The following is a 24,032-nucleotide window of genomic DNA, read 5'->3' on the forward strand; positions in this document are numbered from 1 at the left end:
CATTAAATAGCATGTATTATCTACTGATATCATTGCCAATGATGTAGCTTCCAAAATGTCTGTGCTTTCTTGATGTTTTAATTTAAAAAAATTTTTTATAGATTAATCTAAATGATTTTTAAGATATAAGCTATTTTACAATGCCTAACATTTCACAGATATTTTTTAAAGAGTTTTACTACAATATTGCCCAAGAATATGAAGCATTTTCTTTCTGATAGTTCACTCTAGTTGTTAACAGGAAATGCTCTACTTAAATTTTAAAACCTTTGGATAACATTTTGGTGTGTGCATAAACTGTATTTTTATGACCTGGGTATTTATGTTATGTCTATCATGCTCAGAAACACTAAGCAAACCTAATAAAAATTCAGCCTGTCCTATGACACCCATAATTTACTTAAGTTTACCTTATTTAAGTAAATCATAAGGATATTGGTGAACCAGATGTAACAGAAGAGCCACCTGGTTAATGACTTCTCTGCTGTCAGAACATTTTACAAAGTATTTATTATTTTTCCTTTAAGGAAAGATACTTAAATTGCACTGGACCTTGGTTCAAATTAAATGGCCAACTGTAAAAATCTCTTAACAGTTTTTTTTTTCCCAACCCACTGAATGGCTTATTTCTCTCCTCAAAAGACTGAAAAGGAAATTCAGTTCATACAAAGTTGAAGGACAGGCAGGATTTAGAACCAAATATTTTTAAATGCAAAAATGACTCCATTGGTCAATATTAGAAAAAGGGAAATTCCATTTTTAATATCATCATAATGAAGGTAAAAATAGGTGTCCAAACATAGAAAATACTAGGAAGAAAATTATAATAACTGGGGAAAGAAAAATTCAAGCTACCCAGAATTCATTTTTATATTGCTATGATAAGGGTTTTAATTCAGTTCTGCAATTAGTCATTCTAAAAAACACTTGCAGAATTTGTCAAGACAAATGGTAGATTATAGACAAAAGAGATGGAAGGGAAATTAGAGGTCGTGTAACCCAACCCCTCATTTAATAATGACAGGGGTTCAGAGAGACCAATTTGGCCAAGATCATACAAGCAGCAAGTCAGAAATGCCAAGATTTGAAATCAAGTAGTCTGACTCCAAACCTAATATTCTTTCTACTGTACCACGCTACCCTCCCCTTCATAACATCCCACCAATCTATTTACATGTTTATTCAGGCTTTTTAGTACAGGTAGGACTGCTCAAAAAGAAATGGACATTTCTCAGATCTACCAGAGAGAGAAATAGTATATAATTTTCCAGCATTCTGGAAAATCAGAGCTCACTCCCACTAGAATTGCATAGTTCCTATTATTCACATCACTAACATGTAAGAAGGTAGTCAGTAAGAACAAACTGGAGGGACACAGCAGGTTTTCTTAGCATAGCAGACACCAGCCATTTCTGTCTTCTACCTTTTAAGGTATAGGGAATATAAGAAAAGAGTAAATGAAAACATTCATAAGAGCAGGTTGAGGAATCAACTATCAATTGAGGAATGGCTAAATAAACTATGGTAAATGAAATGTAATGAAATATTATTGTTCAGTCAGAAATGATAGAGAAGAGGAATTCAAGAAAAGGTTAGATTTGTGCAAACTGGTACTGAGTGAAATAAACAGAGCTAAAAAATATACATAATGATACAGTAATGTAGATTAAAAAATGACTAAAAGGAATAACTGAAAAACTAATAAAGGTCCTAGAAAATAGATACTAAAAAGAACTCTCATGGACATTCTTAGATATGATCTGTATGAAGCATTTTGACTTAACTGTCTTTGTTAGAAGGAAGGTTTCAACTTGGAAGGAGTTAGGTGATATATTTCCAGAAATCATAATGATCTTAAAACAAAGATATCAATAAAACTTTACTTTTTTTTTTTTTTTAAAGAGTATAAGGAGAAGTTTCATGTAACAACCCCTTAATCTATTGTCCTCTAAATACACCTAACTTTGTTTTAGGTTTCTAAAGAAACCATCAGAAAAAGGCATTAAAATTGGATATATGATTATTTTTTATCTATAGAACTAATGTCAAAGCAAAATGTATTCAGAATTTTTAAAAGTACTAATTATTTACAGCAATAACTATGGGCAAAACTGGTAATGGGCAATGTGCTCTGCAACTGGGTCCTCCTCTAACCTGACAGGATTCTTAACATTAAAACACTGGTCTTCTATAATAGACAGATAAATGGAAGTAGAGAATTGAGGCCCTTATATCATATTCAGCAAAAGATATATATATATATTTTTTACTTTAGTGGTAATTTTTGTCACTTTTGGTTATTTCTTTCCTTTTCTCTCTTTTCTTTTTTTTTTTTTTTTAACTTCATATTCCCAACCACTATTCTCTTTCCTCTAAATTACTAATAATTTAACTTAGTGAAGTTACAACAATAGTTAAAAATAATGCACATAAAACAAAAAACAGAAAACATAACATTTCAAAATGTGGTTAACAATTCTTTTTGATACCTGTCTCCAATAAAGTTTTAATTTTTGGACCATCTCTTCCTCAATATTTAGAGTCTCATTTTTTTTCTTAAGCTCATTTCTCATTAATAGTGTCATGTCCTTTAAGAAGCTTACCTAATATCTTGTTGTTAAGTGTTAATGTACATCTTTTAATCTTATCATAGGGAAAAATACAGTAGAATATCAACATATTTATTATAGATATACTAACCCTATATCGATGCTCTCTGTGAATACTTCCCAAAAAGCACTCCATGCATAAAACACAAGTTGGATCAACAGCACAGTCTCTGTAAAATTAAAGAAGAGAAAGTCAGGACAATTGACAGAATGAAGCATTTTAAAATGTAATATTCTGAGATGAGAACATCCCCTACAACAAATAGGATACCAAAAAGTTGGTAAACTACACCTGAGGAAATTCTGCCCCAAAACCAGTGAGTGAAGTCATTCCTAACTCAATTTCAAGTTGGGTGAAAAGTTTATTTATTTATCCTTATGTCAACACAACCACTAGGGCTTTTATTTGAAGTTGAAACTAAATTCATTTTGATTCAGTTACTGTTTTTCCAGTATAAACTTTGGATTTTAGGATTTCCTCATAATGAAAAATCTGGGCACCAACACCTGCTGATTGACTGGTGTTAGTAAAACAATGATCAAGGCAAAGTATTTCCCCAAATACATGTCTACCTTACTTCTACTCCCAAGTTTAACCAGGTTATTTTGCTTATTTGCTAGACCCAGTTTTCAAAAGCATTTAGAGAAAAGAACTATGAAAGCAATTTATTGGAGATGAGGTCAAAAAGCCACCACATCACACCACCAAATTGAAAATGCAGTGTTTAAAGTCTTGGGATTTTCCTCCATTCTATTTGGGGGTCATTTGTACAGAAAAGATTGTTTGAAATTGCCAAAAACTGGATAAGCTGTCAGCTAGTAAGCTTTTCAATTTGGAATGAAATTTTGGAATGAAAAATGACTAAAAAAATTCATATCCTTTGACCCAGAGATTTTACTATTGGCATATCACCCACATAGGTCAATGGCAAACAGTAAAGCACTCATGTCCACCAAAATATTTGTAGCAACATTTTTTGTGAAACCATAAAACAAGCAACAAAGTAGATGCTCAGAGTAGGAAATGACTAAACAATACTGTAGTATATGTATATGCTGGAATATAACAAACATCGAATATGATGAATACAGAGAATATGAAAAGATTTATATGCATGGTGAAGTAAGGACAAATAGAAAAACACTATTTAACAATGTAAGTGGGAAGAACAAAACCACTGAAAATGAATATTGTAAAATCAAAATTACCAAGCCAGAACATTAAGAAATAAAAGACACCTTTGTAGAAGTGGAGATACAGAGATACAGAATGCTACATATAATGTCAGGCTTTATCAATATATTGATTAGTTTTGCTGACCTTTTCTTTCTTTTACTTTTGAAATTCTTTGTTATAAAAGATGGCTTTGTAGGAGAGGGGTAACAGAAGGAATTCAGCAGGAAAAATTGGTGAAAAAACAAGATTCAATAAAAATCTATTTCAAAAACTAGTTAAACTTAGTTTAGCTGCCAATCAAAGCTTTCTATCAAAGGATTCCGTGTAAACTTTTAGGACAAGAGTTTTTAACTTAGAGTCCACAAAAAGCCTAATAGCTTTTGTAAGTGATAATTTCATCCTTCTAAAGGTAAAGGAAGCAATAAGAGAGAGAGTCTCTTCAGGTTCTGATTCTCATTGACAGGGAAAATGAGTTCTTAAATAAAAATGATGGGGATCTTGGGGAAAAGGGACCATTTTCTACAAATATACATGAAAGGGAAGGCAAGGATGGAGTCACTGAATAGATTTCATTAAATATTTGAATCTGGGTAGGCATAAAATTACATCCTCATCCTATTTATTTATTTGTTTGTTTGTTTATTTTTACAAATTTAAAAACAACATTGTGAGTTCAATTTTTTTTTTATTAAAGCTTTTTATTTTCAAAACATATGCATGGGTAATTTTTCAACACTGACCCTTGCAAAACTTTGTGTTCCAAATCCCTCTTCCTTCCTTCATCACCTCCTCTAGATGACAAATAATTCAATATATTTTAACATGTTAAATATATATGTTGAATCCAATATATGGATACAATTATCTTATTGCTCAAGAAAAATCAGATCAATAAAGAAAAAATGAGAAAGAAAACAAAATGGAAGCAAGCAACAACAAAAAGAGTGAAAATGCTTGTTGTGATCCACACTCTGTTCCCAAGTCTTCTCTCTGGGTGCAGATAGCTTTCTTCATCAACAAGATCATTGCAATTGGCCTCAATCATCTTATGGTTGAAAAGAGCCACATCTATCAGAATTGATCATAGTATAATCTTGCTGATGCCATGTACAATGATCTCCTGGTTCTGCTTATTTCACTTAGCATCAGTTCATGTAAGGCTTTCCAGGCCTCTCTGAAATCATCCTGCTTGTCATTTCTTACAGAACTATAATATTCCATAGCATTCATATACCATAATTTATTCAGCCATTCTCCAATTGATGGTCATGCACTCAGTTTCCAGTTTCTTGCCACTAAAAAAGTGGCAAGATCTCTTTAACTTTTTGAGCATAGTTCCAAATTGCTCTCCTGAACGGCTGAATCTGTTCACAATTCTACCAACAATGTATCAGTATCCCAGTTTTCCCACAACCTCTCCAATATTCGTCATTATCTTTTCCTGTCATCCTAGTCAATCTGAGAGGTGCGTAGTGGTACCTCAGAGTTGTCTTAATTTGCATTTCTCTGATGAATAGTGATTTTCAGCACCTTCTCATATGACTAGAAATGGTTTCAATTTTTTCATCTGAAAATTATCTGTTCATATCCTTTAACCATTTATCAATTGAAGAATGGCTTGAATTCTTATAAATTTGAATCAATTCTCTATATATTTTAGAAATGAGGCCTTTGGCAGAACCCTTGAATATAAAATTTTTCTCCCAGTGTATTGTTTCCCTCCTAATCTTGTCTGCATTGGTTTTGTTTGTACAAAAACTTTTCAACTTAATATTAGCAAAATTATCTATTTTGTGTTCAATAATGAGTTTCAGTTCTTCTTTGGTCATAAATTCCTTGTTCTTCTAATTTGCTTAAAATAGCACTCTTTATGTCTAAATCATGAACCCATTTCAACCTTAATTTAGTTTACAGTGGTAGGTATAGGTCAGTGTCTAGTTTCTGCCATACAAATTTCCAAATTTTCCAGCAGTTTTTGTCAAATAGTGAATTTTTATCCCCAAAACTGGGGTCTCAGGGTTTGTCAAACACTAGATTATTATAGTCCATGATTATAGTGATCAATTACTCTATTTCTTAACTAGATCCAAATGATTTTGATGATCACTGCTTTATAATATAGTTTTAGGTCTGGTTCAGCTAGGCCACCTCCATTTGCATTTTTTTTCATTAATTCTTTTGAAATTCTTGACCTTTTGTTTTTCCAGATGAACTCTATTGTTATTTTTTCTAGATCTTTAAAATAATTTCTTGAGAGTTTGATTGGTATGGCACTGAATAAGTAGATTATTTTAGATAGTATTATCATTTTTATTATAATTGCTCGGCTTACCCATGAGCACTTGAAATTTTTCCAATTTATTAGATCTGACTTCATTTGTGTGGGAAGTGTTTTGCAGTTGTGTTCATATAGTTCCTGACTTTGCCTTGGCAGGGAGACTCACAAATATTTTATATTATTTACAATTCTTTTAAATGAAATTTCTTTTTGTATTTCTTGAGGCTGGACTTCGTTGGTAATATATAAAAATGCTAATGATTTCTGTGGATTTATTTTGTATTCTGAAATTTTGTTAAGTTGTGAATTGTTTCTAGTAGTTTTTAGTTGATTCTCTAAGTATATCATCATATCATCTGCAAAGAGTGATAATTTGCTTTCCTCGTTACCTAATCTAATTCCTTTAATCTCCTTTTCTTCTTTTTTTGCTAAAGCTAACATTTCTAATATAATATATCGAATAGTAATGGTGATAGTGGACAACCTTGCTTCAACCCTGATCTAACTGGGAATGGTTCCAATTTGTCCTTATTACATATGATGTTTGCTTAGGGTTTAAGTAGATGCTACTGATCATTTTAAGGAAATCTCCATTTATTCTTATACTCTTTGGTGCTTTAAATAGGAATGGGTGTTTGATTTTATCAAATGCTTTTTCTTCATCTATTGAGATAATCATATGATTTTTGTTAATTTGGTTATTGATATAGTCAATTATGCTAACAGTTTTCCTAATATTAAACTAGCCCTGCATTCCTGGTATAAATCCTACTGATGCTACTGATCATTTTAAGGAAAACTCCATTTATTCTATACTCTATAGCATTTTTAATAGGAACGGGTGTTGGATTTTGTCAAATGCTTTTTCTGCATCTATTAAGATAATCATGTGATTTTTTGTTAGTTTGGTTATTGATACAGTCAATTATGCTAATAGTTTTTTCCTAATATTGAAACAGACCTGAATTCCTGGTATAAATCCTACTTGATTGTGGTGTATTATCCTAGGAATAACTTGCTGTATTTTGCTAATATTTTATTTAAATTACAATATATAATATATTCTAATATATATAATTATAATATATGTAATTATAATAATTATAATATATAATAATATTTTATTTAAATAATTTATTTAAGATTTTTACATCAATATTCATTAGAGAAATTGATCTATAATTTTCTTTCTCTGTTTTGACCCTACTTGATTTTAGTATCAGCACTATATCTGTATCATAAAAGGAATATAATAGGACAAGAAATTCAAATCACACTAAAAAAATTAACTCCTTTTTTTAGGACTTTCATCCTTCCTTCTATATAGAAATCAGCAATTAACTTGCCAAATAGCATTATATCACTAATGCTTGGTGATCTAACCTGGTTCAATATGAAAATGATTACCAACACTACAAACTTAAAAAATAAGACTTGATGGAAGCATTAAATAACATAGTGAAGTTGGTCAGTTTCCCCTGACTATTTTCTCAATTTTAAGAATATTTAAAGGCCATAATAGCCTTAAATTCAGGTTTCATAATGGTATGCTGTTACCTAAGATGGACTATCACAGAAGTTGTTTGTCCTTCCTTCTGGAAGAAGATCATACATCAGGGAGGTGATGGCATGATTTGCAAGTGAGCTGGATTTAAGTAAAGAATGGCTGTGCAAAGTTATCTCCCTCACTTTCCCCTTCAGAGCCATCTGGGTCCAGTGGCCAGATATAGATCAGGATCACTAGAGATCTTGGCCTTTTTAAGCTAAGCTCTTCAACAGATCTCAGTTTGATTGAGGCCATACCTATACAGTAATTAAGACTATAGGTAGGGACTGAGGCAAAGAATCTCCCCTTTCACATGGTCAAGAAAAAAAAAAATCTAAACTAATAAATAAATCTGGGAGGGGAAGATTCTGAGGGTTGCTGAACAAAACAGAAATGACTTCTATTTGCTATTTACATTCAATCTGAATACATCAGGACCCAAACAATGACCAAATGTAACTTGGCCTGGGGCCTATAAGTGGCCAATCAATGAGAATAAGAGTGGTTTTGGTTTAAGACATAGTCTTTAAGAAAGAAATCTAGCCAGTAAACTTCAAGCTATGTTGGAAAGGTTCAGGTAACCAAAAGAAAAAAGATTTTATGAGCATCTGACCTTTCCTTGGACTTTTCCTTCCTGAAAGTTCCTTATACCAAAGTCAAGGATGAAAAGAAATGTCCACCTCCTAACATCCCACCTGGCACATATTATGGAAAACTCTTCACAAATGTACAGAGAATTAAAGTGAAGTGAGTTGAGAAAAACTATCTCCCAGAATGACCAGGAGATACCCAAAGAACTTTCTAGCTGGTGCCAACAAAAGATTGAAAAATCCCAAACCATAAAGCTGAGAGCCCAATAATAATAGTAATCTGCTGCATAGATATAGTTAAAAAAAAACACAAATATCAAAACGAGAAATAGAAAGCAACAATTATGATCCATTCTTTTTTAAATTCTTTCTTCTCAATAGTATTTTATTGCTCAATTATATAGAGAGTTTTGAACATTCATTTTTGTAAGACTGAGATCCAAATTTTTTCTCCCTCTCACATTTATCTTCCCCTTCCCAAGACAATAAGCAATCTGATATAAGTTATACATGTACAGTCATTTAAAACATATTTCCATATATGTCATACTGTACTACTTGGACTTAAAAGCACCCCTTCAAATAGGTGTTTTAAGTTTTAAAGCAAAAATAAGGGAAAAAAAGGTTTTAAAAAAATCTATTTTTTCTTTGCAGCTAAGAATAAACTACTAGAATTAAGGAGATTAAATATTTTGGCTTTAAAATTTCCAAAACAAATCCCTTAGCAAAATTCTCCACCATGACGAGTGCTTCATATAATGTTACTATTGCCTAGTGGTACAGGTCTGGAGAATGAGGTTACCAATTTAATCATACAAAGTAAATCTTGAGTTTCACCTCTCTTTCCCTGCCAATCCATTCAACTTTATTAAGTATTACCACATCAAATTACAGCTCTAAATCACATATCAACTGTGAAAATTAAATAGCACTTTCAATTGTCCTCTTGTTCTAGTGTAATACTATTCTTACTTCTTTAAAAATAGACCCAAGGACTAAGTAAATCAATATTATGCTTAAAAATAACTTAGCCTTTCCTTGAACAATCCACTTTTGCAATCCTAAAAATTACACTAACAGTCTAGGAAGAGGAGTAACACCTCTATGTAAAGTAATGTGAAATCTGGGTGGAAAGATGGCTATAAATGGAAGTGAAGGGCTATAAATGCTAAACAAAAAAGTTTGTACCTTATCTTAAAGACTTTGGGGAGGCAGCTTGGTAGCGCAGTGGATAGAGCACCAGCCCTGAAGTCAGTAAGACCTGACTTCAAATGTGATCTCAGACACTTAACACTTCCCAATAGTGTGACCCTGGGCAAGTCACTTAATTCCAATTGCCTGACTTTAGGACGGAAGCCACTGGAGCTTTTTAAGTAGCGAAGTGATGTGGTTAGAACTGGGCTTTAGGAATATTAATTTGGGAGCTGTATTTAGATTGGCTAGAAGAAGGGAGAAACCAGATATAGAGAGATCAATTAAAAAGCTACTGCAATACACAGTCTAGTAAAGTAATAAAGGGGAGCTGAATTAAAGGGGCTGCAGTACAAAACAAATATAGAATCATAGAGATAAAATAAACAAAATCTGGCAAATGAATTCATATAGTAAATGATAATGATAAATTGATTAATCCTTTTAGCCTGCAAAACAGGGTAACTGGAAGAATGGAGAAGATTTTGAACAGATGTAGGACAGGAAAAAAAGGGGGGAGGGAGTTTAAGAAGAAAGATAATGAATTCTGTTTCAGATATATTGAATTTAAAATGTTGAAGTTTTTGAAGTGAGGATGTCCAATAAGCAAATGGTAATATAGGTCTAGAGTTCAAGAAAGAAAGAGCTAGATATCTAGATATACGAATCATCCATACAGAGATGACAGCTGAACTAAAAAGTGTGGATGAGATTACCAAGAGAGAGTTTCGAGAAAGAAGTCCAGGACAGAGATCTGGGGAATATTCATACAAGGGATTGGTCATTTTGCAAAGACTGAGAAGAATCAGTAAGGTAGGAAAATTAAAATATGGAAAGAGAAACAAGAAATTACTGATAAAATATATTATAAGAAGGAAAAAATGTTCAATTAAGTTTATGGCACACACCAAAAAAATGGTAAAGAACTAAAATATAATAATGTTGGGAACTTCAACTATCCAAACATCTCTGTTTAAAGTAGAGAAGTTGAGAAATTCTTGACACACTTCGCTACCAATTTTACCATTCAGAATGCTTCCAAAGACTATTTTCGATCTGACTCAAAACAATGAGAAGAGATTAGCCTTATCAGATATGAATTGGAGCCTTGAAAAAAAGTGACTTTAAGATCTTAGACTGCCTGACCAAAAAACCAAACCTACTAGACTTAGACTTTTAGTTGAAATGGTCATAGAGAAAACTCTAGATTTAGACTTCTAGACAAGGTTACCTGAATGCAAAGTTGATGGTGCAGCTTCCATATATACCTACTCCAGCAAAACCCTGAAGTTTACACAGTACCATGTAATGATGAAGAAATCCAATGAGAAACCAGAAAGATTTCTTCTCTGCCAGGCTTGCATAAGAAATCAAGCCAGAAGCCCAAGGAGAATAGAAAGGGAGGCCCACCAGAGCAAGAGGTATCCATAGAAGGATATCCCAGGCTTAGGGTATCCTAGCACCATAAACTGAAATGCTGAGAAAGTCCCTGCGATTTTGTGGTCTAAACCTAGAAGATCCAAAATGCGCCAACCCCAGAGAGTGAAGATAAATATAGGAACCCATGCAACCCAGGGCAAGACCACTCCACCTAAAAGCAAATTAGGGGTGGAGCTTGGCCCTAACACAAGACCCCAATTTAGGAACTAAAGCTAAAGAAATGAGTAAATCAAAGAAAACAACAAAACAATATGAAAAATTACGAATTATTACAAAATAGGGAGTAATTATTAATTGCAGAAATGCAAAGAAAAAAACCGACTGTCCACAAGGATTACATGAATAACTCGAAGAAATTAAGTAAAGACTAACAAATGAAAAGAAGGTCATAGGGAAAGAATTGGAAGGCTAATAAACAGCTTTAAAGTAGTAAGACTTAACCAAGAAATGGACTCTCTGAAAACTAAAATGTACCAAACAAATCAATGCCTATGGGACAAGAAATATTAGAATAAAATCAAAATACTGAAAACAATTGAAGAAAATGTAAGAATCACAGGACTCCCTGAAAACTCTGATGGGGGAAAAAAACACAAAAAACCTGGGTGTTATCTTTCAAGAAATCACAAATAAAAATTGCCTCCGTATATTAGAACCAGAGGGTAAAAAAGACAAAAAGAATACATTGATTACTTCCAGAAAGAAAGCTCTGTAGGTAAGAGAAAATCCAGAACTTGTACATCAAAGAAAAAAATACTGCAAACATTCAAAAAGAAGGAAGAAGTTTAAGTGCCAAGGAACCACATTTATGATCACACAAGACTCAACAACTTCTTTACACAAGTGAAATCTTGGAATAAAATATTCCAAAAGGCAAAAGACACAAACTTATATAACCAAGAATAACATCTTGCAAAGCTAAGTATAATCCTTATGAGGGGAAAATTGATTTTTAATGGGATAGACTCCTAATGGAAAAACTACAACTGAGGAGGGACTCTAAATTACAAACATAAGAATTCAAAGAAACCTATAGAAATAAATTTATTTGAACTGAAAAAACAAGAGTGATGATGTAGTGGTAATGGAGGATTCTAATGGAAGATAAACAAGAGAAAAGTCCCTTCAGACAGAAAAATAGAAGTTATGAAGATGAATTAGTATTACTCTAAGGCTTTGAAGAGGGCCAAAAGAAGATAGGATAAAAGGAATAACTATACTAGTAGTGTAGAAAGGAGAAAAAAGGGGGTGGAATTTACTCTTTATCATAAGATATGTAAGGTTATACAAACATGGAAGAAGAAGTTGGGAGGAGAGGGAGGAATCATACTAGAAATGAACAGGAGTTGAACATATACATGAAGAACTTGGTACAGAAATACATTCAAGGAATTCAACAAGGAAAGAAATGGGAATACAGAGAATGAAAGGATTAAAAGAAAGAACACAAAGGAGGGAAGAGCTACAAGCAAAACAAAAAACTTCTTGATTCTGAAGAGTCAATAGAAAAAAAAAAGGAAAAAACTAGAATTTAATAGGATGACTTGGATCACCTCTTAGCCAAATAAGGGATGGCTAAGCAAACTATAAGAATATAACATTTACTTGAAACAGTAGTTTTACTTATTTTGCTTTCTTTCTTTTAATTAGGAGAGGGCCTGGGAAGATATCAAGAGGGTTAGCAATAATGATTCCCCCCTCCCAAAAAAAAAGCCTTCAATGAAACATTTTTTAAAAAATACACATAAAAGAAGTAGCAGAAAGAAAATCAGAAAGAAGAAAAAACGATTGGGATAGTTTTGAAAATAAAATAATTTATTATCTTTTTTTAAATAAAGCTAGCAGCTAGAATGGAGATTCACAGTTTTGCAAAGAACACTCTTTTTATGTTTTATTGTACATGGAAATCTTTTTAGTAAAATTCAAAATGTTTAAGGTGAAAAACAAATTTTTAAAAGGATGATCAAACAACAACAAAAAGAAAACAAGAGATTTGACACTTAGCATGCACTTTGGAAAAGCACATAGTAAACAGTGTAGGGAATGAACAGGTAATATATACCATGAACCCTGGAAGAAAATATCATGAAGAATAGGAGACCCTCAAAAATTGTATTCTAATATCAGAAACATAGATTTCTCTTTTGAATGAGAAAATGGCAAACTATTTACTGATTTCATCAACTAACTAAAAATTTTAAAATCCAAGAAAAGAAAGACAAATAACTAAGGATGAATGCAAAAATGCAACATGGCTGGTCAAGAATAAAGTCAGATTGAGGCAATATATGTGATAAATGCTAAGTTTGATAATTTTTTAAAAAAAAATTACATTGGTGGTATGAGAAAGATCAAGGAAAGACAAGAGATGAATGACAACCTGTAGAAAAAAGGAAGAAATGCTTAATTCTTTTTTTCCTTTGTTTTCTCTACCCGTGAAAAGATTCTTTAGATTATAAAAATAAAATAGTTCAAAAACACAAGATAAGCGAAAAAAGAATAATTTAATTATATTCAAGTCAGTAAGATAATGACGGAAATGAAGCAAAGGGTCATTTCTACAGATTATACCTTTTCCTAAAGTTTAACTGATAGAAATTAATTATCATGATAAGACTACCAAAAGGCTTAGAAGTCATCTCAGCTAGCAAACATTTGATTTTCTTGTCAAACTGAGAGATATGTCAACCAACTAAAACAACACTTTAAAATATAAATTCATTTTGGAAATCTTTCAAAGAATGGTGGAAAATCTCATAAAACACTAAGAAGCAATAGAGAAAAAAATAAGTTTAACAAAGCTTGGAGAGAGATCCATTAGTCATCCTAAAGGCATGTAGGAATGAAATTGGAAGGTCAACAGACAAAAAAAGAGAAAGCTCTGTAAAGACTTAAAAAAAAAACCCCCACCACAACAACAAACTCTTTAACATCAAAAACAATGGCGCTTCCATATTTGGACTTAAAATACTAGATGAGCTATATGAAAGTAGAAATAACATGGAAGAAAACAAAGCTGGGTTAGATAAAGTAAGCACGGAGGAAAGCTATACTGTCAAGAGACAATTTTAAGTGCATTGAAAGATTAATTCAATAAGATAGATTTTTTTAAAAAGGAGCACCTTGATGGGACAGAACAAATCTCCAACCTCATTAACCCCACTCCCCAAAAAATGACCAAAGGAAAAAAAACAGTATCAGCAAAACCATCTGTCTCCTTCTATAGCTCTATGTTTATGAGAATAACATTCACACAGAGAGAAAGAGACAAAAAGGCAGAGAGAGACAATGAGGAAGGAGAGAACATCCTTGATGGAGGTATAAAAAAGGAACAGGAAGGCAAATGATATTTTACAAAAGACCACATCTTTATAGTTATACAATTGACATAAACAAGTTGTTCACTGTGCTTACTAATCACAAAAAGCATTTAATTTAGTGAACCACAAAGCTACTCTAAAATTAGTCTCTCCTTCAACAAAATATCTTCAATGCCTATAATAAAATTATCTGAGATTACTTGAAAGACATCCAAGTTATAATATGTAGCTTACTATGATCATTCTTTAATTACTAAAGTATTATGCATGTAATATGTACATATACAAATATACACACATATGTATATAGATGTAATAAGGAAGCCATTCTTTCTAAAGGTATTTGTCATTGTCATTGAGGATTTCACTGTAGAGGCCAAATAGAAGAGGAATTCCCTATAGATGGAGAGGTCTTCCAGAGATACCTGTTTGTAGATAATAGTGTGCTGATTGCATAAAGTTCTAGAACATTTTCAGAGTCATTGACACAAGGTACCAAGTTTGGAAATCTTAAGGCATATTCAGGAACCAGAGTAGTCCATAATGGCTGAAATGTGAAATATATGGTAGTGAACTATAAGAGATAAGGCTCAAAAAGTTGGGTGCAACCAAAAAATGGGGTTTCAGTGCTAGGTAAACCATTTGAACTTTACTTAGTAGATAACAGGGAGTCACTAAACGTTTCTGAGCAAAAGAGCTGACTAAAAAGATCTTTCTGAATAAAAGAGCTATAAATAAAGATTAGCCTGGCAGCAGTGTGACAAAACTGATTGGAAGACTCCAGATTTGTGGTAATTTAGTCATCTACAAATTTTGTGGCTATATATATACAGAGATAAAATACAGGATGTGAAACATATTGAAATGATAAAATTAGTAGGACTTGAAAAATAATTAAGAAAGGGAAGAAAGGAAAAAGAATTAAAGGGAAAAATCAAGGTTTGAAATATGAAATCCATGTAAATGATGATGCAAAAAGGGAGAAAGTTTGGGGCAACTTTAGTTTGAGGAAACAACAATATATTCAGATAGACCCCATGTGTGGTTAGGAATATGAAAAGCTGAAAAGATCAAGGACAGAGATGTGGATATGGAAATAATTCATATAGAAGTGATAGTTGAAGTTTGAGGTCAAATAAGATTGCTTCAAGAAACACTGTAAGAGAGAAGGGAGTTAAGGGTAGAACACTGGAGAATACTTCAAAAGTTTTGAAGATGAAGAGCTAGCAAAAGGCACAGAGAGAGAAGATTTAGAAAGATAAGAAATCAAATGGGAAGTGTCATATCTAAAGCCAAAAGAATGGTGAGAATGTAAAGGGTGGTCCACAGTATCAAATGCTGCAAAAAGGTCAAAAAGAATGAAAACAGAAAATGAACCTAGTAATTAAGATATTATAGGTTACTTCTAAAAGAACAGGGAAACAACTCAAGACTGGTTAGGGGTGAGGAGAGAGATTAATTATACAAGTATAAACACTGCGTAATAAACTCCTATTTTCCAAGAATTTTAGTAGTAAAAGGAAGGAGAAAGATAAGAGTGTGGTATACAAATTCAACAAGGAAAAGAAATGGAAATACTCTGAAGAGTCAATAGGAAAGTCAATAGAGAGGGAGCATATTTACTAAAACAAAGTCATGGAGGAAGAATAAAAGGATGGGGTTCAAAGGCATTAGCAGTTAGCAAGGAATACGTATGTTACTTCTTCCTGTAATCCAAGAGAACAAAATAGTTGTGAGAACTGAAGTTTGCTGAAATAAAAAGAATTAAGGAAATCCTACAAGTAAAGTGAAAAAAAAATTATTAAGTGCCTACTATATACCAAGCACTATGCTAAGCACTGGATAAAGTCATAATAATAATAACTATCATTATTATTATTATTATTATTCATTCTCTCAAAGCACTCACAATCTAGTAAGTCAAAATTATCTATAGAGAATAGAGATATAGCTGGAGGATGGAAGATAAGTTTCTAGAGAATGGAATAAGATATTGAGAAGAAGAGCAGAAACACTAAATAATAAGCAACTTGTGTGTTCAATGAGAACACTATTTAATTCTAGGGGCTATATTTTAGAAAGGCTTTAATAAATTGGAGCAGATCCAGAATAGAGTGACCAGTTTAGTGAGGAGATTTAAAACTATGCAACATGATGACTGATTAAAGGTCATAGGGATTAAAGGTGAAATTTAAGGGAAAAGTTGGTAGTCACTTTCAAAAATTTGAAGGTCTCTCAGATAAAAGAGATAATTGTTTTGCTTGGCTCCAAAGGGCAGAACCAGGGCCAAAATATGAAAAAATATGTTGAATTTAGAAAGAGAAAATCTGGGTTAAAAATTCCAGCTTTACTACTTACTACTCATGTAACTAAATAGGTTCCTTAACTTTTCTAGGCCTTAGTATCCTCTGTAAATAAGGACGTTTGAAACTACATAAGCTCTAAGGCCCCTTCCAGCTTTAAACTTATGATCCTAAAATTAGAATGAACTGTTCAACATGATAATAAGTTCCCATTTATTAGAATCAAAATGATAACTAGTCAGAAATGTAGCTTTCTTGATGAAACATTGATTGTATTAGATAACCTCAGTGTCTTACTTTTCACTACCTCTACCAAAGTCCCTTATTGCCTTTCCCCAAAACACGGGAACTTTACACAATACCTACTTCCACATGATACATCTGCTGCCCTAAATTCTCAAACTAAAATCTACCTCATATCCACATGATCCACTGGTTCATAGTTATTTAAATTATGGGAAATCACACTTTAAAAAGCATAGAAAGCTACTGTCAATGAATGTAAGAACAATGATATCAATACCAAAATAAGAATTTGAGAGAACAGTTCAAGACTGAAAAAAGTATTTTAAACACATATACAGGCCACATAACATAGTAGAAATAATAATGGACTTGATATCAAGCAACCTGGGTTCAAATTCCATCTTAGATAGAATTGCCTTATGGAAAAGTCACCCAACTTCTAACAACTGCTGTTTCTTAATTCGAAAAATGAGGGAAATATCTGTACTTATCTACCTCACAGGGTTATTAGACAAAATGATTCTAAAAACTTAAAAACACTATGTAAATGGGTTAACATCCAACACCTTTAAGATCCTATTGCATGTAAATGACTTACTCTATAGAGGATTACTGACTACATGATAGTATATAGTGAAATGGATTAAGAGTGGTCATTACTGATTTGATATCAACTTAGAAGGAGGTCTCCAATGGAATTCCCCCAGAATTTAGCTGTGCTTGGATATCCTATTTAACATTTTGATCAATGACTTATATCAGAGATGTCAAACATGTATCCCATAGGCCTACAACATTCCCACAAAATAAATATACAATAAAACAAAGAGAGCAATACAGTTTAAAACTAAGTCAATATGTGGCCCATAGAGATTCTTATCTATGTATATTAGTGGTGCCTATTTCCATTTCAGTTTGACACCACTGGCTTATGTAAAGGCATAATGACATCTGTAGATGACACAAGGCTAGAAGAAATTGACAACATATTGGATGAGAAATCCATAAGTATTTCTAGAGGCTTTAACCTCATTTAGCCACATTTAAATGTGGGACAAAATCTTATAAGACTAAATTTAATGAGTATAAATGTAGTCTCACACTTGCAGTCAAGATTAATTTCACAAATTCACTATTAGAAAAGTGTGGTCACATATGGTAGTTCATATAAACAGGATTTGGGAGTTTTATTGAATTCATTAAAAAAAAAAAAAGCTTATGGAATCTTGGACAATATTGGGCAAGGCAAAGCATCCAGGAATAGGCAGGCTAACATTTGGCTGTACTCTGCCCCTAATCAGATCCTAATTGAAATACTGTGTTTATTTTTGAGAGCCACATTTTAAGGACACTGATAAGCTGGAAAGCTTTCAAAGGAAGATGACTAGGATGGTAAAAGGCCTCAAGGTCATGAAACATGAGAATTTACCAAATAAAATGTGGACATTTAGCCTGGAGAGGAGAAGATTTGGGGAAAGAGAGGTATGATAGCTGTGTTCAAGTTTCTGAAGGGTTGTCATGTTTGGTTCCCACCTTGGTTTACAAAAAAACTTCCTAATAATTGAACTATCCAAAAGCTGAACAAGCTATCTTGGATTAAAAAAATGGGTTCCCCCTCAATAGAGATTTTTAAGCAAAAGCTGGATGACTATATGTCCAGTAAGTGGTAGAATAAATTCTTTTTCAAAGACAAGGTGGATTATATTACTGTCTCTGAAGTTCCTTCCAACTCTGAGATTCTGCATTCTGATTCCCTCTGGCTCCCACTTAACTACACACTATTATGCATGCTGAATACAAAATGTAATAGAAATGAAGTAGTAGTTGGGAAAATTAAGTCTGATTCGGACTCTGTCACTAGTTATACAACTATGGATAATTCATTTCTCTGAGCCTGTTCCCTCAATTACAAATAAAGAAACTTGGACTAAATGATGTCTAAGGTCCTCTTATTTTCTATTCCTATATATACATATGCCTCTGGTTTTCCTGAAGCTATTTTGCTTTCATTTTATCAAATGTACATAATATTCAATAGCAAGAAAAGTACAGGAGGTTCTCCCCTATTGGCTAGCTAGAGCAAAAGCACTACTTATTCTGGAGATATTGTGGTTTAATGGAAGAAACTTCTAGGTCTGTTCTACTATTTCTTCCTATGGTATCTTATGTCATTTAACCTTTTGGACTTGGATTTCCTCAACTATAAAATGAAGGGTTAGACTGCAAGGACTCTAAAATATCTTCCAATTTTAAACATGAATATAAACTGTACTTACAGAAGACTTGAGAAAAGATCCGAATTGCTTTGTGCTAATAATAAATCAGCCCGGCTAACTGAAAAACTAAAACAAATTTAAAAACAAAATACATCAGCAAGCTAATTATAGATGCACAGTCCTCTGACAGAGTTAGAGAACAATTAAGACTAATTTGACAACTACCAATGAAGGCAAACAAAAGCAGAAGTAATATAATAGAAAACAAAATGGCATAAAATCCTACTGAAACAAAAAACCAAGCCCCTGACATAATTAACTAGAAAGATACGATAGGTCTGGTGCAAGTGAAGATCTTAAAGAGCAGAATAAAAAAAGGAAGCCTCAGAACTATTGGAGATCACATAAAATAACAAAGAAAAAAAATCTAAGCATTCTATTTCAAGAACTTATACCAAAAAATTCCCAAAACTTTTTAAACAAGTGCATTCTGAAAATATTAAGAATTCACAGAACCCAAGGAGAAACTCAAAATTCAACTCACCCAGGCACCTCACCACCAAACTTCAAAACTACAATGACAAAGGAAAAAAATCTTTCAAGCTGTCAGAAGCAAGAGATTACTTATCATAAAAAGATCTCACATGATTTTTCCATAAAAGCAAGAATAAAGTAGGAAGAACATGCCATAAATAAAAATTCTAAAACATGGCCTTCAAAGAATCCATTTTTCAGCAAATCTTGTATGTTTCTTTTTTTTAAAATAAAGATAAACATTTAAGAATAAATATGACTTTAAAGAACACATGGAGAAGAAAAACAAATTTGAAAAAAACCTTTTGTGGTGGTAGGGTGAATGTAAAAACAGTTTCAGGGTTAAGCTCCTAGGTTTGATAAAGGGAATGGGGCTGAGTTTTAGAAAGAGAAACAATGGGAACATGATATAATAAAAAGGGCACTTGATTGGATTTGAATCCCAGCTCTGCTACTTACCACTGCTTTGACATTGGGCAAGGCATTTCACCTCTTTGGGACTCCAGGTACTTCTTTTACAGATGAATTTAATCATCTGCAAAAGGAAAGGATTAGACTAGATGACACCTAAGGTATCATCCATTTATGAAGTCTATTAACAATATATTTACAGAGTTAATAGCATAAAATATAGGAATTGTGTTGAGAATTCTTCTGTTAAGTTTAACTTTTTTTTTTTTTTTTTGATATGGAACAAGAATTCACCAGTATGGAGGGTTCCTGGTGAGGAAATTCCCTGGGCCAACAAATCATCTCTTAACTTAGGATCTTAAAATGTGGCTTAGGCCAATGAGAGATGAAAGGACTCAGCCAAAATCATACAAATAGTATGTGTCAGAAATAAGATTTGATTCAGATCTTTCTGACTCTAAAGTCAGTTCTCTATCTACTATATATCACACTAACTCTTAATTTTGATTTAGACACCGTAAAATGAGAAAGTGACAAAATGTATATAGCCACAAAGAATATATAAAATATATCAGCTGAATACAGATGGATAAACTCCTCCAATAAAAGAACTACAAAACAGATTTTAAAATAGAATTCAATAATACATCTCCAGAAAAAGCATTCACCTTCCAAAAAGTAATAGCTTCCTAAATTATAAGACAGAGGTTGGCTAAATAATTTCAAAGGCCTATACTATCTGTAAATCTTATTAACTCCTATGAAAATTTCAAATTGAAAGTGCCACAAAAAGTATTATGCCATGTCTAGGTAAAACTGATGCATTGGTGATAGCTAATGATGTTGAATTCAAAACAGAAAGCACTGAGAGATAAGTAAAATAAGTATATCATATTTAAAGATACCACTGAAAATAAGCATAAAATTGACCAAAATGACAAAAGATGGAAAGAGTCAATATTGGAGATCTATGGAAAAATATGCACATTAACACACATAGCTATGAATTGGGCCAACCATTCTGGAAAGTAATTTTGAATTATGGTTTTTTTTTTCTAACACTGAATGAAATGTACATACTCATAAGAAAGATCAAAGAAAGAAAATTCCCAAATACATAAAAATATTTATAGCAACACTTGGGGTGGGGAATTAGTAAAGAAGTGTTAACATTGATTGGGAAATGGCCAAATTATCATATGTGAATAAAATGGTATATTACTGTACCTTAAGAAATGAATGTGAAGAATTCAAGAAAAGATGGAGAGACTTTTATGAATTGATGCAGAATAAAGGAGAACCAATACAACAATATGCACAATAACACCACCAAAAAAAGAAACTATTTTAAAATTATAATGACTAAGTTTGGCACTAGATAAAGAGTTGAAAAAATACACCTCCCTCCTTTCATTATAGAGGTGGAAGACCTATTACAGTATATAATACTGTATATACTGTCACATTTGTCTGATTGTTGGCTGTTTTTTTTTTATGAAATATTTTATTCTCTTTTTAAATATTTGCTACAATGGACAACTTTGTGGGGAAAGGGGAAAAGATATATTTAGAAACTAATGATATAAAAACAAAAAGCAACAACAAAAATAAAACTTTTTTAAAGAAAATACATTTATCATTTTGGACATATTTGCATTATTAAGCTATGTTTGTAAAGAAGTCCAAATTTTTGCAAGAAATAAATAGAAAATTGCTGCAGCAGATTATACCATCATTTTATCAGAACACATTTTAAACATGATGTATGGGTTAGACTTACATTTTTGGATTAAACATGGAATATTCACAAAAACTGATTCTGTTCTTAGAAAAAAGTCCTAGGCAAATTTAAAAGGGCAGAAATTTAAAATGCTACATTTACAGATCATAATTCAAGAAGCATAGAATTAAACAGAAATGATATTCAAATTTAAAAGGGCATTTAAAAGTGACTTCTTAAGACTTGCATTAAAAAACCTAATTATAAATATGTTAAAAGATTATTATCAAAACAACCATAAATGCTACATATCAAAAGGCCAGGTATATAGAAGAGGGCAAAGAAAGGCATGGAGGAGAACACTAAATGTGCTAGGAGAGAAGAAAGAGGTCCAATTTGACTACATCATCTGAGAGTGCACATGAAAAAAGCCTAATATACAGTATACCAAAGAGATATTCAGTCCTTCCAAAAGACTATAAATTCTTTGAGGCCAGAGACTGCTAATTTTCATGTTTGTATCTCCCCAATGCCAAGCACTGAATCCTTTAAAATGATAGAACTTAATAAATGCTTGTTAAATCTAACCTTAAAAAGTTTTTAAGAGGGGCAGGTAGGTAGTGCAGTGGATAGAGCTCTGGCCCTGAAGTCAGGAGGCCTTGAGTTCAAATGTGACCTCAGACACTTAACACTTCCTAGCTGTGTGACCCTGGGCAAGTCACTTAACCCCAACTGTCTCAGCAAAAAAAAAAAAAAAAAAAAAAAGTTTTTATGAAATGTAACTTAAGTAGTATAGTAAATCCAAAGAGCTGAATGATAATAGTAAGAGAAAGAGAAAACAAATGGAAGTTGAGTCTGCATGAACAAAATACAAATGAACAAGAAAAGAAGAAATAGGAAGAGTACTGAACATAAATCAATAAATTTTTTTAAAAGGTACAATGAAATCAATGTATGGCTAGAAAAGTCTATTTTCTTAAAAGGATTATGGAAAGTTCAAAATTAGAAACAAGAGTGAAAGCAATTACAACATTTAACAGAAATTTATGCTAACAAAAATGTTAACAAAAATGGTTTATTTTAAAAAATATAAAATGCTATACTGAAAAACAATAAATAAATAACCTAATCTCAAAAGAAGAAATAAGGCTTTGAAAGAACTCCCTGGGGTAAAAAAAAGGTATCAAAACCAAGCCTGACAGGTGAATTTTTCCAAAACTTCAAAGGACAAACAATTTCTGTTTTATATAGACTATTTCTAAGCATAATGACAACAGGTTTTTTGGTTCTCTATGTGTTGCTGATTATGGCTTTAACCTTTAAATTTAACATAAATAAAGCAATAAAAGAAAATTATAGACATGTATCATCAATAAAGGTGAAAAAATATTGAACTAAATGCTCACAAGAAGAATACTATCAAATCTGTGTATATACTAAAAATATATATGAATGATTCAACATAAAAAATTAATATGATAAAAGTTCTAATTATATGATCACAGTGACAGATGTAAAAGAAAAGTGTTTTCATAAAATTCATCTATGGGTTTTTTTTTAAAACTCAAAAGTATAAAAAAAAAGACTATTTTTCCTAATTAGATTAAAAATAAGTACAAATGAAACCAAAAGCTAGGATTACATGGAATGGCTGGTTTTGTACTACTACTCTTTAAAATTTTATGCTGGAGTCAAACTTGTCATACTGAGAATTCAATGCCCTTTGTCAAATTAACATTAGTTAAGTCATTTATAACTAAAATGCACTTTGTCCTCTTTTCCATCTTCTGGAAACTGTCTTCAGTGTTTCTCTATGAAGCTTTGCTAAACATTCTTAAGTTGTTACAGATCTCTTCCTCATCAACGTTTCTATAACACAAATTCTATTTATGTTTATTTATGCTTTATTGTCTCTTGACAGAAGATTAACTTGATAATTTTTGTTCTTGAAATTAGATGATTTAAAAATATCTCTTGAATTTTAATTAAAAGGAGAAACATTAAAGACATTCACACTAATAACAGGTGAAAAGAAAAGTTGTCCAGTTTTAACACATTCATTTAACAATTTTAGAAATTTTTGCTATAGCAAAAAAAAAGTTATGGAAAAGAAATGAAAGGATTTGGGCCATGAAAAGGTAAAAATATCCTTTTTTCAGATTACATGGATTTTCTGACTACATAAGGACAAACACAAATTAACAAAGTCTGAGATAAACCCACAAAAAAGTTAACTATTTTTATACATTACTAACAAAAATCAGAAAAAGTTGATACAAAGAGAAATGTCACAACAATAACCAAATTAATAAATATTTGGTCATAGAAGACATGAGGCCTAAATAAAGCCAATTTTAAATGATCTTGACAGAAAATTAATAATGGAGGAATATGCTCCTACTCATAGCTAGGTTGAGCCAATAGGCTTAAACATTAATATTTTCCAAACCA

General features: G+C 32.0%; 1 protein-coding gene across 1 annotated transcript in view; it reads right to left on the reverse strand.

Annotated features, from left to right (window-relative positions):
• The window catches only part of UBR2 (ubiquitin protein ligase E3 component n-recognin 2), a 155,164-nt gene that overhangs the window by 113,422 nt on the left and 17,710 nt on the right, over nucleotides 1-24,032 (reverse strand). Inside the window, 1 exon segment of the mRNA XM_031964839.1 lies at nucleotides 2,701-2,779. Within this exon segment, the coding sequence (XP_031820699.1) occupies nucleotides 2,701-2,779 (79 nt within the window).

This window comes from Sarcophilus harrisii, chromosome 4 (assembly GCF_902635505.1).
Source record: "Sarcophilus harrisii chromosome 4, mSarHar1.11, whole genome shotgun sequence".
In the NCBI taxonomy this organism is placed as follows: domain Eukaryota; kingdom Metazoa; phylum Chordata; class Mammalia; order Dasyuromorphia; family Dasyuridae; genus Sarcophilus; species Sarcophilus harrisii.